At 40.6% G+C, this 17,529-nt stretch overlaps 1 protein-coding gene across 1 annotated transcript in view; it reads left to right on the top strand.

Annotated features, from left to right (window-relative positions):
• Positions 1–17,529, top strand: part of LOC139473690 (intersectin-1-like) — a 69,386-nt gene that overhangs the window by 43,914 nt on the left and 7,943 nt on the right. Inside the window, exons 34-44 of the mRNA XM_071256395.1 lie at positions 6,018–6,103; positions 6,630–6,736; positions 7,477–7,552; positions 7,897–8,004; positions 8,920–9,018; positions 9,999–10,166; positions 11,354–11,425; positions 12,246–12,389; positions 12,858–12,982; positions 13,584–13,666; positions 14,660–14,743. Coding sequence (XP_071112496.1) covers positions 6,018–6,103; positions 6,630–6,736; positions 7,477–7,552; positions 7,897–8,004; positions 8,920–9,018; positions 9,999–10,166; positions 11,354–11,425; positions 12,246–12,389; positions 12,858–12,982; positions 13,584–13,666; positions 14,660–14,743 — 1,152 coding nt within the window. The remainder of the gene's footprint in view (positions 1–6,017; positions 6,104–6,629; positions 6,737–7,476; positions 7,553–7,896; positions 8,005–8,919; positions 9,019–9,998; positions 10,167–11,353; positions 11,426–12,245; positions 12,390–12,857; positions 12,983–13,583; positions 13,667–14,659; positions 14,744–17,529) is intronic.

Here is a 17,529-nt window from a genome sequence, read left to right as displayed (position 1 = left end):
TTTTCAGGGCATTATCATTTGTAGAAGCCCTCGGTCTTTTCAACTGACCTTCTTCGTCAGGCTGTTAATGGAAGACCTCGGGCTTCTGCAAATGATACTGCCTTGAAAAATAGCATTACCGTTACAATAGCCATGATGTAAGCAGCAGAAGATGCCACCACTTGTCCATGACAAGTAACAATTTGTAAGGTAGTTTTTTCCCCTGAAGCAGACTAGTCTAAAGAAAATAGTGGACTAGTAGTATTTAACGTGGTGTCTACCACTGAGGATATATGCAGATGCAGCACATATGACTGTACCAATGTTGTAAGCCTTGCAGTTTCCAACATATTTGCAAGCCACATTCTATGATGATTAGGCTGTTGGTATAATGAGGCAATTATGGAGCAATTATTGAACCTGTGACTGCTACAGCTCCGGCTCATATGTCTGCACGACTCTTTGATACAGTGGAGGGAATCAAGTCTTTCATATCATAGAGGACACCATATAACATTCTATACGTTGTCTTTTATGTTATTGTATGGTTTCTGCTTTTATGTTATCTAATAGGTTCTGTTGGGCATTTTTAAATAAGCTTCCGATATTTTACAGCAGATTAAATTGCTATGGCATAAACACATTGAATAACTGTTATATGATCTCACTGATTATTACTTTGTCATATCTGTTATCAATGTAATTTACAGTTCACAGTCAGCTGAAACATTGGTTTTCCTAAAGGAAATCTGAACTTAAATCTGAATGTTATTAAATCAACAAAAGAGTTTAATCTCTTGAATATTTTATCAGAACACTTTCCTGCCATAAGCTTAAAATTTTAAAGATTATCTGTTTTCAACACTTCTGTATCGTGTTGAACGGTTTGTTGGAAGGATACAGACCTTTTGAACGGGGCTGTATTTATGACTATTTACAATGTCCTTACGACACTGATATGGGTCAGATTATAGTGGGGCTCAAGTAGTTACTTCCAAAGTGCAGCAGTAGCAGCCGGTACAGGGACAGTCAGTCAGCCACTACTGTGTGTAGGACCAGGCTGCTTACAACTAACATGGGTAGGTCCCTCTACACAACAGCTTCATTTATTCTCTCCATCTTTTTTATAGGATTTGATAAATTTATCTTACTGAGTTTGATAGGAATAATTCTTGACTGAAATGTATGTACTATGGACAGGATGTTATTGTATGGCCAAATCACTGCTAATATTATCGCAAACCAACTTGTGTAGGTCCCTCTATACAACAATTTCATGTCCATTATTGGGCTTATACTTAGCATTAGGAAAATTGGAGGATTTGATAAATTTGTCTTACTGAATTTGATAGGAATAATTCTTGACTGAAAGGTATGTACAATGGACAGGATGTTATTGTATGGCCAAATCACTTCTAATATTATCTCAAACCAACTTGTGTAGGTCCCTCTTTACAACAATTTCATGTCCATTATTGGGCTTATACTTAGCATTTGGAAAATTGGAGGATTTGATAAATTTGTCTTACTGAATTTGATAGGAATAATTCTTGAAATGTATGTACAGTAGACAGGTTGTTATTGTATGGCCAAATCACTGCTAATGTTATCTCAAATATATGAACATGATGAATTGGGATATTATTGATTCATACCTGCATCATTATTCAGTGTGTTCATTGTTCACAGTTAAGGGTGTCATAGAGTACTTGGGGTTTGTTTCAGTAGTAATTGGTTCTAGACATTGCTATATATTAAATTTTGACACAAAGGTTATGAGTAGGACCCCATGATTTTCATGCCTAATTTTGAACACTGGTATTGATTCCTTTCCCAAACATATGTTTACTAACTGAACAGAGCAAAGTCAACATAACAATGTGTCCTCTCCATTCCTGACATTCCTGCAACTGCTGTAGTGTGTATTTCCTCCTTGAGTCGACTGCTTCCTACTGATCAACTGCAGGCAGGAACTCGGCGTGTGACGCACTGGCCATTCTATGCTACTAGTCATAAGCATTTCCTTTGTGTTTTCATTCATTCCACACTCCCTGAAATACAAGATTTTGATGATTATCATAAGTGTCTCTTATGTGTAAAGTTTTGATATTATATTTACATGGAATTACAATTAAGAGATGTTGAACAAGACTCTGTGCAGCTTTCCTTATTGTTAGGTTGAGATATTCATGACTATCCTGAATCCTGCATGTTACTATTGATTATGTTTTAATAATCCTTCAAGTTGGGGGCAAACAATTACTTAAAAGAATGATATGTGTGAATATTTACATCATTATTACAGGGAATGAAATGAATATGGTGCAAGTACATGTTTGTAAGAAAAGAAGCAAGGAAATATCTAGTGTGCTTGTGTTCTTTCAGCATGATTATTGCAGACATATGCAAGTTCACCCTGTTATCTTGAATATCAGAATATTGTAGTCAGGCTGGTAATTAATCATTCAGTCATTGAAATCCTACTGCTGAGGTTCAGTCACTGAAATCTGTGTGCCATCAATCAAATGCTAATTTTAGAAACCAGGAAGGAACCTGCGGAAATACACGGATATTTGAAACATTGCCTGCTTCAACACTGAATGCAGACCAGCAAACTTAACATACACCCATCCCATTACAAATGCAGTTCAAAAGTCCAATTGCAAACATCATGTATAAGTCGTAATACTAGTGTTTTAGATATTGAATTTCAGACTGATGAACTTAACTCATATAAGCACCTTTCTAAAGTCAAATATCATAGTTTATGTTCCAAGTTGAGCCATGTCCTAAATGGATTCTCTGTGTCTGATGCTGATTGATGGCATAAGATTATGAACGTTTTTGTATTCTGTAGCTGAAATTTTGTTTCTTCATCATTGATCGAATAAAGGTCACATTGAACCTGATCAGTTCAGAATGTTTGAACAATAGCATTGACTATGATTTTATCCTTTTGTATGTCCTTTCACTGATTGACTTGACCAAGAACTGGTAATCCTTGCCTTCCTACCTTTTTCAATAGTTTCTCATAACACTGATATCACTCACTGTTGGTACAGGTGTATGTAGCCCACAGCTGCTGTAGACTCCATTTTGTAATCAGGGAGCACTGCCAGGCATGGCTTCTGTCAGTTATGGCATTGTCTCCATGCTTCCTTACTGTTACCAATGTCTCTCTTCCCTGTCCTCTGTCTATAATGTGCTGTCTCACTTGTCCTCTGTTGACTATGAACCAATGTCCTCTGTCTACATAGAGCCAGTGGCCACTGTCCTGTGTTTAGAAAACCAGTGTCACATGGCCTGTGTTTAGTGACTGTGTCCCATGTTAAATGTACCTATGTCTCTTGTCTTGTGTCCCTATGATTCATGTGTAATGTCCTCCTAGATGGCCTATCTTCCCAGTCCCAGTCCCAGTCCGATGTCCTCAGTGCTTTGTCCCTCATCCTATGTCCTCTGTTCCTTGTCGCGTGTTCCAGGCCTTCTCTCTTATGTTCCTTGTCCTCTGTCCCCAGTCCTACGTTCTTTGTTTCAGGTCCTCTGTTTCCCTTACATGTCCTCTGTCCCCTGTACTATGTCACCTGTCCTATGTCCTCTGTGCTTTGTCCCTCGTCCTATGTCCGATGTTCCCTGTCCCATTTCCTCCGCCCCATGTTCCAGGCCTTCTCTCTCATGTTCCCTGTCCCCAGTCCTACATTCTTTGTCCCATGTCCTCTGTTCCCCCGTCCTATGATCTGTCCCATGCCCTCTGTCCCTAACTCCCACCCTCTCCCCATCCTATGTGTATGTGGATGTGTGTACAACGCTGTAGCCCCCTCCCACACTGCATGATAATACTCAGTACTGTGGACGGATGATGACATGTTCATAGGGATTATCCAAATAAACAATCATTATGCAAACCAGGAGTGTCTGTGTTATTACTCCACCCCAGTGGACATGGATGGCAAGGGTAGGAATGTGACATGGTGCATGGAATGACATGCATGTTAATCACATTTTTTGACAATAAACATATGCATATGAATATGAACAACACCCAGAGTGCAATGGGAAACTAGATCATTTACGATAAGCTTATAATACAATGGTACTGTTTCCCAGAAATATCTTACAAATCAAAAAAAATTAGGATGTTGGTGAGACACATCATCAGTACTTCATGGTGTTGTAGGAATCACCTGTGAATAGATAAGCTGATATGTCTATTTCACATCGAGTCATGAAATCAGGCCTTGTTTAACTCATGGAAGTCAATCTTTCCAATAGACGGTCGTAAGGCTTTAGTACATGTTGCGCGAGGAATATTGCCGTGTGATGTAACCAGAGTGCTCATTGGCCCAGGCATGTGCTGGAACCAAGTCATGGCTTGATTCATTGATTTAAAATTGCTACCTGGTACTACACTGTTTTATGTATTCATATGTTATGGAAAAAACATAATTTATACAATCGTGGAAAGAATTGACGATGGGTAAGATTTCAAATCATTATCAAAATAAGTTCTTTAACACATAATATCTGCAAAATGAACAAAAGACTAGTGCTGAATATATTCAATGATTGATTTGTTGAAGAAATCTAAAACTATTCATTAATGATGAGATGCTCAGCACAGCACTATTTCATACCCCACAAATATGTGTGTCAACCGCTTCACCGACTACTCAAGTGTTTAGCAAGCAAAAGGCATGCTAGTTTTACTTACAAATGGTATGCAGAATAGTAAAGCTGGAAGTGTAAGGTAGAGCATAATTAGCACAGACTCGATCCACAATGCGTTTGTAGTTTTACAACAGTCGTAAAACCATAGTCCGAAATTATAGGGGTCCTTGGGTCTGGCGGGGAATCAGGCGACCCCCTTATTCTCTAACTTGTAACATTTAGGTTAAGACAAGGAACCCTTGACTGTCATGCTTCCTTTTGAAAAACTGTGCTAAACAATTGAGTTACGATGGTCATAGAGCTACATGCACTTTGTGGATCGGGCCTCAGATCACGAAGAACCAGGACCCACATGAACAAGACAGCTTTGGGACTGTTGCAAGTCTGTTATGGTATTGGAGTAACAATAGTCTCACGCAAAGAGCATTCTGTGGGCCCAGATCATTAACTGTGGTCGGGAGTGTGAGCATTGCCAAGAAACAGTTGATGGTTTCGCCCATTTATACCTCCCTTCAATATGGCATAGACAGAGTGAACATATTTCTGTGGGCCCAGATCACTATCTTCGGTCGGGAGTGTGATCATCACCAACAAACAATTGATGGTTTCCCCTGTTTATACTCCCCTTCAATATGGCATGGCCAGAGTGAAGATATTTCTGTGGGCCCAGATCATTATCTTTGTTCGGGAGTGTGAGCATCGCCAAAAAACAGTTGATAGTTTCCCACGTTTATACTCCCCTTCAGTATGGCATGGACAGAGTGAAGATATTTCTGTGGGCCCAGATCACTATCTTTGGTCGGGAGTGTGATCATCACCAACAAACAATTGATGGTTTCGCCCATTTATACCTCCCTTCAATATGGCATGGACTGTGTGAAAATATTTCTGTGGGCCCAGATCATTAACTTTGTTCGGGAGTGTGATCATCACCAACAAACAATTGATGGTTTCACCTGACCATACTCCCCTCCAATATGGCATGGACTGTGTGATGTCACCAAGCAAAAAGCTTATGAGGTGAAATGGGTTTAACATTGTGTTCAAGATTATTACACTTATATAGATGTGCATGCACATTTGTCTGGATGTGTGGCTGCTTCTAAGAGTCTTGATTAATGCTGTTTTATAGTGGTAGCACACTGAGAAAACTGTACCACTTTCTACAACTCAACAGTTTAAGTCACAATTGAGTAATCAACAGTTCAAGACACAAAGCACTACACGTATTACATAATTTCCAGGAGGGAAAACAACTGGGTACAATGTGGAGCCCAATAAAAACAAAACAGTCCTGTGATATACAAGATTCATATTCAATGTTCTGTTGAGGCTATATCTGTCAGCCCCTGACACTGAATATTCTGTTACAGCTGAGGACAAGCACCGACAGAACTACATCAATGAGCTCATCAGCACGGAGGAGTCCTACATGGCGGACATGTCCATTGTGTCCGAGGTCAGTATGAAATCATGGACATACATTTAAGCCTAGAAAGTCTCTGTTCTGGTGAAAGAAGACATTGTTTATGCAGGCAGGCTTAGTTGAACAGGAATATTATCTTTCCGTCCATCCTTCTGTCTCTCACGTTTTAATTCCCGAGCATAACAAAGATCGTTCAATACATTTTGTTCACTGAGCATAACTCAAAGACCATTTTTATTTTCCAGTTTTCCTGACAAGAATTTTTTTCTTAGCTTCATATTAGGTTAAAGTTTGTTTCCGGAGCATAACTCAATATTTTTTTTATCCAATTTTGAAGTATGTCCTTGAAAATAGATATGTCAAAAGTAAAACTTCATAGACACCAAAAACGGTAAACGACAATGCAAATCATTGACATCATTCAGCGCAATAATCCAATAAAAGCCCCACCCATTCTGTTATCAGCCAATCAGGATACAGTATTCCATTAGTGGGCTAATTATTTTCGTAAATGCAAATAAATGTCATGGAATCACTGCAATTTACTTCCTTACTGCAGGCCTTCATCCAGCCGCTTCAGAACTCCAAGGTTCTGACAGATGAGGAGCTACACAACGTCTTCGTCAACTGGCGCGAACTGATCGTCTGTAATATGAAGTTACTCAAGTAAGTCCATACATGATGTAAGGTGTGATTGCGATTGCAATGATTATGTACTCGGGTGAAAATGATGTCATGGCCAATGGAAATCTAAGTAGGTACAAATTATAAAACCATATCTTAAATCCCACCAGACACTAGCCTAACACCATGTTTCTTTATATTATCTATGTACATGGGAGCAATGGCAAAACGTTTTCGCATAAGGGTGGCATGGAAGCAAAACTTACTTCGATAAGAAATGGTTTGAGCCACATTTGGAAAAGCAAGGTATCAACAGCATTTGAAAGAAGGGACGATGTCTTTTAATGGACGATTTAAAAAGTTGTCCTAAACGATGTTTCAAAAATACTTCCTTTTATCTCTTTTTCACAGAATGTTTTGCAGCAATTATTTTTAATACTCTATAGATATTTGTACCAAATTAAGGATGAAGTGTTACATGAATGGAAGTCTGCGAAAGTCTGGTTTGCTAAGGAGCCTTGTGGCTCTATGGTTGCGTACCCCATTGCTTCAGGAGTGAGGATGTCAGTTGTTGGTAGTGTTTCAAACTGCAACAAAGCCCATTGCTTCAGGAGTGAGGATGTCAGTTGTTGGTAGTGTTTCAAACTGCAACAAAGCCCAAGCTTTTGTCAACTGACAAAAAAACCCAGACAACTTCTGGGCAATTGGGGTCCAAAATAAACTTAATAAATAAATTCATGTCATCTGCTGCATCGTTTGACGATGTATGATGTTTGTTGCAGTGGGTTGAAGGTTCGGAAGAAGATGTCAGGGAAAGGCAAGCCAATTTCAATGATAGGAGATCTTCTATGTGAAAATGTAAGTTTCATAGATATTTCATACATCAGTGTAAATCAATGGTAAATTATGATGAAAATAACGGTAAATACACTGTAAGTTGGGAGGAAACAAATTGGTAAATTAACTCTAAGCTGTCAGAAAGCTTATTTGAAACATGTTAGATTTGCTACCACTCATGACAATTCAGAAAGTTCCATAAATGTCAACGAAGACTTTCCAACCCATATTTTGTCAAGGTCATATTTGATAAAACACTGTTAATTTCTTTTGCCCATTACACTTGGTTTTGCCACGATGTGTAAGGCAGTGTGTACATGAACATGGTGTGTGGTGTGATCATGGTGATGCTGTGTGTGTTTCAGCTTCCCCACATGACCGTCTACGTCCGATTCTGCAGCTGCCAGCTGTCTGCAGCCGCTCTCATACAGAGGAAGACGGAACACAGCCCTGAGTTTGTGGAGACTCACAAGGTGACGTCAGGCGACACATTTCCCTATCTCCACATGTGTCTGTGCTGGTGTATAATACATGATGAAAAAGAGGACAGTGTTGTGTAGAGTAATATTTCTATAACAAACTTTAAAGGGCACTGGAATGCAGAATTTCATCTGTATGGCATTCCAGAAACCTGGGTGTGCAGGGTTAGAAAAAAACAGTTTTTGTCCACTAGTCCTTATAATGATAACATATAGCAAAACCGTTAAAATGGGCCAAGTTCTACTAGTCCTTGGGATACCTTTACTATTGGGCAGTTTGGTAAGGACTATAGGACTAGTGCCAGTTTCTAACGCTGGATTGTGGGTTTGAATATTGGTATGCTCTGATTGTGTTTTAAGGTATGTCAGCCCCATACCTGTGCTCATGGAGTTTCGCAAAATTTGTAAACGTCTAAGACCTGCATCACTACAGGGTGTCTGAGCATAAGTCTTGTGGCTAACACAAACCTGGGGCCCTTTCCACAAATCTATGATGATCATTACTTCCATACTTGAACATAGGCCCATGATAGTTATAGTGCTAAAGGCTGTGAAGATCTGGGGTAGAATAGGTCTTCAGCAACCCATGCTTGCTGTAAGAGGCAACTATGCCTGTCGTAAGAGGCAACTAACGGGATCGGGTGGTCAGGCTCGCTGACTTGGTTGATGCATGTCATCAATCCCAATTGCGTGGATAGATGCTCATGTTGTCAATGACTGTAATGTCTGGTCCAGACTTGATTACTTACAAACCGCCATCATATAGCTGGAATATTGCTGAGTGAGGCGTTAAACAACAAACAAACAAATAATAGTGTTAACATTACTTGTCTCATTGAATCCTGTTGGGGAGGTGAGCTCCAGTACATTGGTCCTCTATTTCTGACTTTCCTTCACCTATGTCTTCAGAGGTGTCTACATGATCCCAGGACAAAGAACATGCCTCTCAGTAGCTTCCTGTTGAAGCCTATGCAGAGAATAACCAAATACCCCCTCATGATCAAGGAGGTAAGTGCTGCCAGCAATGCAGGTACCGGTCTGATAGGGGAGGGTTGGGTCACCTGGTGGTTAAGTGTTGGCTCATCAGGCCAAGTACAGGGTTCTGTTCACCATGGGTTCACTGTTTAACATAGATTTTGATAAGGGAGGGTTGGGTCACCTGGCGGTTAAGTGTTGGCTCATCAGGCCAAGTACAGGGTTCTGTTCACCATGGGTTCACTGTTTAACATAGATTTTGATAAGGGATGGTTGAGTTACCTGGCGGTTAAGTGTTGGCTCATCAGGCCAAGTACAGGGTTCTGTTCACCATGGGTTCACTGTTTAACATAGATTTTGATAAGGGATTGTAGGGTCACCTGGCGGTTAAGTGTTGGCTCATCAGGCCAAGTACAGGGTTCTGTTCACCATGGGTTCACTGTTTAACATAGATTTTGATAAGGGATGGTTGGGTCACCTGGTGGTTAAGGCAAATACAGGTTTCTCTATTCACTCACTCTTATTCAATACTGTGTGGGTAATAGGCTCTATGTTACTATGCATATGGTGTACATGTATTCAGAGACCTGTGAAAATCTGGGGTAGAGTAGGTCTTCAGCAACCCATGCTTGTCGTAACAGGCGACTATGCTTGTCGTAAAAGGCAACTAGTGGGATCAGGTGGTCAGGCTTGCTAACTTGGTTGATGCATGTCATCGTATCCCAATTGCATGGATCGATGCTCATGATGTCAATCACTGGATTGTCTGGTCTAGACTTGATTATTTACAGACCACGTAATATAGCTGGAATATTGCTGAATGAGACGTTAAACAATAAACAAAACATATGTTCAGAATATTTTATGATGACATACATTGACCTGCTAAACAGTTGTGAAACATCAGGTGAGAAAGGCCACAAATAGATTTATCTGAAAATTTGATACTCTGTGCTTACAACTAAGAAATGTTTCAGCAATCTTTTATGAAATATTTTTCTGCATTCATACAGATCATAAAATACACCCCTCCTGAACACCCTGACCACCAGAATCTGGTGGATGCTCTGGCCAAGGCGGAGGAGTTGTGTACGCAGGTCAACGAGGGAGTTCGGGAGAAGGAAAACTCTGAGAGGTTGGAATGGTTGCAGAATCACGTCCACTGTGACGGTCTGTCCGAGGTGAGTTGGAATGTTTTTGTATGTTTGTTTGTTCTTTAACGCTGCACTCAGCAATATTCTAGCAATATGAAGGCATTTTGTAAAGAATCAAACATGGACTAGACAACCCTGTGATCGACATCATGAGATACGATGACATGCATCAACTAAGAGACAGTGTCATACCAAAAGGAGTTTAAAGATGGTACTCGACATTAAGGGGCTAAAACAAGGACTGGTTGGAACGTAGTCAGTATATTGTATCTGAGTGGGGTATTCATGTTAAACTGCGTCATAGTATCTCAGTGGGATAGCAGTATAAATCAGCATCAGTCCGGACTAGTACAAGCAGCGACACACACACCACACACACACGTGCATGCACGTCACTATATAAATGCCATAGTTTTGAACGCAACGCTAAACGCTTCACCTTATCTCACCTTTCATAATTGTTATGTGTACAGGAGGCAATATTTCGCGTCTGGTAAAACCCAGAGATACTGTTTGTATGCCAACACTTCCAAGAAATCAGTCTTGTTCAGTTCCAACTTGGGCACTCAGAATGTCCCTATCAAATGTTGAGTAGTATATATGGGAAGTAATTGCTCTCATCCCTTGATCATTCTGTTGGTGTGTTCTTCTCTGGTGTGTTCTTGTCTGGTGTGTTCTTGTCCAGTGTGTCAAGCCAGTGCAGGAGAGAGAGGTCAGACCTTGAGAAACAAAGATCTGAGGACACCCCATTACGGGTCACGTCAGACCGACCTTGCACAAACTTTGACCGACCAATGGCATGACTGAGAAGAAGTCGACATTAGCCAATCAGAAGGCAGCTTTCTCGTGCTTTACGGCTATGCTTCAAAACATATTTCTCGATTTAAAATTTGAACATTCTGGAATGGCTAACAGATGGTCTAGATTGTATGGATTCAGTCGTTTAGTCCGTAACTATCATTCGGAATACCCCGTGTTAAAGTTTTCGAGGTTGCATGATTAGGAATTACATTCCAACCGTCACTTTCAGGATCTGGTGAGCAACGCTCTGATTGGCCAGATGAAAGGTCGTTCTGACGTGACACCTAATGAGATGTCCTCAGATCGTTGTTTTGTGGTAGCGAGAACTAAGATCTGATTTTAATGAGATTGTGCATGCTCCTGTAGTATATGTATTTGCAAATATCTGTCAAAGGTATTCTGTTTTCTTTCAGAGAATAATATTTAATGGAGTTACAAACTGCCTAGGAAGACGACGTCTTGTACACTCTGGTGTCCTTTACAAAGTAAGTTCTTGGTAAACCTTTTAAAGAAACTGATCAGAATGCTTTCTTTGCGATTTGTGGCCAAGTCAAGTGTTGACCTTCCAGACTGTGTACCTTTTAAAGAAACTGGTCAGAATGCTTTCTTTGCGATTTGTGGCCAAGTGTCTGGTCTGATGTGCGTCCTCACGAAGACAGTGAGATGCATAACTTAACTGTAAAAATGTAAATGTAGCATAGAGATTGTTGTTATGCATTCCTCTGATACATACCCTTATCCTACATTTGTAGTTCTACTGTCATGTACAACCAGTATTCATGAAACATACAAAATAAATATCCAGTAGATGTGTTAAAATATATATAAATATTTTTCCTGAACCTCTGCTGTGATGTGCTGTCTGAAAGTGGATTAAAAAACCCATCTCCACAGACCAAGAGTAACCCCTTTTCCTACACAGATAAAGAGTAACACCCCCTTTCCCTCCACAGACAAATAACACCCTCTTCCTCCCTGACAAATCGTAACCCCCCTCTACCTCCCTGACAAATAGTAACACCCCTCTTCTCTTCCTCCCAGACAAATAGTAACACCCTCTTCCTCCCTGACAAATCGTAACCCCATCTTCCTCTTTGACAAATCGTAACACCCTCTTCCCCCCTGATAAATAGGAACACCCTGTTCCTCCCTGACAAATAGTAACACCCCTCTTCTCTTCCTCCCAGACAAATAGTAACACCCTCTTCCTCCCTGACAAATCGTAACCCCATCTTCCTCTTTGACAAATCGTAACACCCTCTTCCCCCCTGACAAATAGTAACACCCCTCTTCTCTTCCTCCCAGACCAAGAGTAACAAGGAGCTGTTGTGTTTCCTCTTCAATGACTTCATGCTGCTCACACTGCCGTCCCGGCCACTGGGCAGCAACTCCTCACTCCGCTACATCTGTGATCCCAAGTCTACACTCAACTTTAAAATGTACAAAACGGTATGTAGTCCCCCCCCCCCCCCTCGATTACAGGTGTACACACGTCAAGGTATGTTTGTTGGTCACTGTAGGAGAGTGCATTACCCTGCCGACTGTGAAGAACTGCCAGTTTGAAGTTAGGTGATGTTATGAGTCACACAGTACCTGGTAAATCACATTACCAGGTGCTACATCAGCAATACATTTCCAGATGACCCGCTCAATACAGTTTCCTACACACAGTCCAACGATAACCAGATGTCGACACACATATTTATAGTATGGAAGATAACAAACTCATCCTGTTCACTAGTGATTGCTTGAAGGTTCAACAAATAGTTCTCAGCTAACACTAACACTGAAACATCCCAGATGAAAAACACTTGCGGTGATGTTGCGTTAACATATCCCATGATTTTGCGTTAACATATCTATGTTTGCTGTGTCAATGCAATCGTCGATATGTAATCGTGTTCTTTTCTTCCCCAGCCTATAGTGTTGAACGAGGCAATCCTCATCAAGTCGACTGACGCAGACAGCGACCCCTGCCAGTTCCAGATCAGATATGACTTCGACAGAGTTCTCAATCTCAAGGCAGTCAATGAAACAGAAAAGTAAACATGCTATCTGTGTTAATTTTGAGGTCAGATTTGAGGCCTGTCACCACTGTACATAACTAACCTGTGCTGTGTTCAGATAAGGGAAACAACTCCAAATTGGTAATACTACACAGATGAATGAGTCATTCGTCACCACACGCCCCTTTCCATAACCTGCAGGAAGATGCGCGTTTGGCTTCAAGTACTTCGGTCAAAGAATCCCTCAGGAATATATTTTGACTTTACATATTTTTTGCCTTCAAAAATATACCAAAGATACAGTTAAATGTGTTCAATAATACTGTATAATACTGTCTCGATGTGATTTTAATAGCATCTGGAATATATATGATATATTGGGGAAATATACGTGAATATTATGCAACGAGTATACAATTCTTTTAGCCATGCCCGTTTGCACTTAGACTGAACCCAGTCACAAAAATGGCCACAAGAGGGCACTAGTCGCTATGTGGCTTGTCCCGGAAAAACACAAGTTAGTCACGAATGATGAATGAGTGTGATGGCTTACACACTGTAGATGATTGTAACGTTGTTGATGCATCATGTCCTTGTATATCTCTATCTTATTGATGATTGTGTGTCAATCTTTCAGGGATCTCTGGATTCGGGAGATTGAAGGAGCATCCAGACAGTATCTAGACACAGAGAAGAAGAAGAAGGAGCGCCAACACTCAAGTAAGTCTACACTTCTCACACTCAGTGTACCTTGGGAAATCATAGTATCGGGATGCAGCAATGTTGTGATGATGTTGATGATGATGTTGATGATGATGTTGATATGATCAACATGTTTGAAGTATACATTGTGTATCAATTACTACCGAGCATGAGCCTTTAGTATAAACTATTTCTGTGGGCTAGTGGATGGAGCATCTGACCAGAGAACAGAATGTTGGTGATTTGATCCCCGCCCGCGTCATACCAAAAGATGTTAAAAGATGGTACTAGTTGTTACCTTGGCATTGGCACTTGTTGGTGCTTGGCATTAAGAGGCTAAAACAAGGACTGGTCGGCTCAGAGTCAGTACACTGTGTCTGAGTGGGATATCCATGTTAAACTGTGGCATGGTATCTCAGTGACCTAGCACTGTGAAACTAGCATAAGTCCTAACAGCCACACATCCATAACAAATGTGCATGCATGTCACTATATAAGTGCAATAATCTTGATTGTGACGTTTAACCCATTTCACCTCACCCAATTAGTGTAATTAGTTCATATTGACAATTGTGGATCACCCAGGGGTTATGAAGTTTGTGTAGGAAGTCCAGATGGGGTAGTAAGTGTTTTTTTGTATTAATTATTTCTCGTGTTATATTTCAAAGTTTAGCTCCAAACATTCCTTGAAAGCTCCAAGCCTATTCAGTATGATACTGACACTTGCTCGATATTGCCTTGCTCTCGACCATATGGTGGCATATATTTTCTTTGTGTAAGTTCGCTATGAAATAATTGCTCACATTAAGTATTGAATTATATATATGCAGCTAAATATCTAAACAAGCATTATTTAACAATGATGACTCTGTTCCAACCTCATTTTCTCTAACACACTTTGAAGCATGTTATAATTGATATCAACCGTGATATTTAAGAGAATCCTAATGACTTGTACATCATATTGCTTGAATCTACATCTGATGATCTGAACACTCTCTATGACAATAGTAGCTCAACTTCGCTCCCGCCCAGTCGGACGCCTGCTTGTCATCATCCTAGAGGGCATCGGCCTGAAGTCCACGAGTGACGGTGGTAAGGCTGCAGCATGGACGTGTTTCATTTCAGTGACAGCATGGCATCCTCGTCATCGTACCCGACAGCTGTTGCATGGCTAGCAGTTCCTTTCATTTTCAGTTGTAGCAGAAGCACGTCAGATTTAGTTCAAACCCCAATGGACAAATAACCTTCTGACAGAGCTGTGAATGAAAGTGTTGCACACTGGTCAACCATTAATATATAGATGGCATGTTTTTCATATCAGTCTAGTTGGTCTGTTATAACTTGACTTCTTGAAACTTTCTTGCTATGACCTATGTCTTGGTATGAGGCTTGCATGGGTACTGGCTACTACATGCTTACATCTATATATAAGCTTAGGAAACATGTTTGTTCATTGGGTTGTATTAATACCAGATTTTATTTTTGTTTCCTGTATGATGTATTTTCACACTGGTGCTCCTCTGTCTGTCAACACTTCAGTGCTGTAGCATGTCCGGACCCATCATAGGGCCACTTATCCACTCTCACCATTCACCATGAATCTGAGGTCGAAAACTAACCTTTGACCCCAACCTTTGACTCGTTTCAAACAATCAGCTTTTGACCCCATTCATTTTAAACATGCAGCCATTGACGCCAGAGAGAACGAAACTGTTCATCATAAACGAATGGCCATTGACCCTAGAGAGAACAAAACCGTTCATCTAAAACTATCGGCCATTGACCCCTGAAAGAATGAAACTTATTTATCTAAAACAATCGGCCATTGAACCCCGAAAGAATGAAACTGTTCATATAAAACGATCAGCCATGGTCCCCAGAGAGACGAAACTGTTCATCTTATACAGTGGGCCATAGACCCCATAGACTTAAGAGAGAACAAAACTGTTCATGTTAATCAAGAGAACCGGTAACATTAGATTTCCCATAAATTTATAGTCTGACATACATAATACAAACTGAATAACTCGACAGTGAATGTTGGTTGTTAATAATTGTTAAATTTGCATCGACTGACAAATGACTCCAGCCTAGCCCCCCTTAATAATGTCCTTTATCTTGAAATATATGTTCTGTATAAAATCAGTTTTATTTCATGAATTATTAGAGGAGCTATTTTCAATAGCTGCATGTTTTCTAGGGGAGTGATTGAGTGATATATCTTAATGTCCCCATACCAAAGATTCCACTTGGGGCATAAGGCTGTGTTGGAACCTGTGAGTCCCAGACAACTGAGGCGGGAAGAGATGACAGATAGAGGAGTGTCAGCATGGTAGCTAGGTTACAGGTCTCAGTTCACATCACGCCATCAGAGAGCGCTACCACCTAGCAGCCTTATATGGTGTTGTCATATCATCTGTACCTGCACATCAGTGGCTAATGTTATGTCGGAAACTTGACAAGAAATAGAACATTGTTTATCCAAGGCTGTTTTCAAATTGCGACACTCATGATAGCCTTTGATTGATTTAATTCAAATCATTCTTGCAAAATTCCTGGCTAAGATCATTAATCGAATTTTTACAGAGACTTTATGATTTGGGTCTTTTGGGTTGTTAAATCACCATAAAGTCTCTCATTTCATAGTTATCATCCGTACTCCATGTCTGTGGTCTCATGTTAACAATGTCCGACCTGACAGTGCATATTGGTGTGTGGTGCCATGTGATGTGACCGCCCAACCCTGCAGGGTGTGCCCGCCCCGCCTCCTCCTCCCTTGTATAACATTGCATGACCTGTCTGTCATCTGTACATCAGTGCGCAAGTCCCCTGGGGTTGGCAGGCTGCTCGTCGTCATACAGGAAGCTGCTAGCCTCCGAGCCAGCGACAGTAATGGTAGGACCATCTCAACAAAGACTTACCACATCCAATCTCCACTAGGTCAAAGGTTACAGGTTGACATATGTCATAGGCATATATGGCACTCAAATGTTACACTTGACACATCCTGTTCATGACAGCAAGCATTCTTGGGTAACAATAAGGGTGCAAGATCAGATTTGCATGTTCTAACTGAGAACATTTCATCTTCACATGTACATTTAATCAGGAGCGACTCACAGAGCCCTGATTCTGCTCAAGATCCTAGAGCACTATGTGAATGTGACACAGTGTTGCCCTTCTGACACATGCTGGCATTTTGTATCTTATACTTCGCATTCCAGCATCACAGATTCACCCCGATTCATGTGTTCTGGTAAACATCTGAGAGCTGTATCTGTTCAGGCTTTCCTCCCACATCTAGCTCCCATTCTGTGATATAATTAAAATACTGTTCAAGGTGTTATACCACTGACTCGCTCACTTGTAGCTTATTCCTTGCATCAAAATGATTTTGTGTAGAGACAGATTCTTTTGTAGTATGTTGTCTGTTTTAGTTTTCCCAGAGGGATAAATGCCATATTTGAGAATTTTTTGACCCAGTATCAAATATATGACATTAAAAAATCCAACAAAATATACCATGGAAATCTGATCTTACACTTTTATAAAAATGATAGACCATTTTATATATGAAACTTGCATGACCTTGTGGTGCCTGGTGACATTTGCCTCTCTGCTAAGTGTGACCTGATGTGTTGTGCTCAAAGTGAGTATTATGTGCCTGGTACACTGTAGGTCCTTCACCTCTGTACTAAGTGTGACCTGATGTGTTGTGCTTAAAGTGAGTAGTATGTGCCTGGTACACTGTAGGTCCTTCACCTCTGTACTAAGTGTGACCTGATGTGTTGTGCTCAAAGTGAGTATTATGTGCCTGGTACACTGTAGGTCCTTCACCTCTGTACTAAGTGTGACCTGATGTGTTGTGCTCAAAGTGA

This window comes from Haliotis cracherodii, unplaced genomic scaffold (genome assembly GCF_022045235.1).
Source record: "Haliotis cracherodii isolate W230 unplaced genomic scaffold, xgHalCrac1.p SCAF_3, whole genome shotgun sequence".
NCBI lineage: Eukaryota > Metazoa > Mollusca > Gastropoda > Lepetellida > Haliotidae > Haliotis > Haliotis cracherodii.
This window is presented reverse-complemented; position numbering and strand designations above follow the sequence as displayed.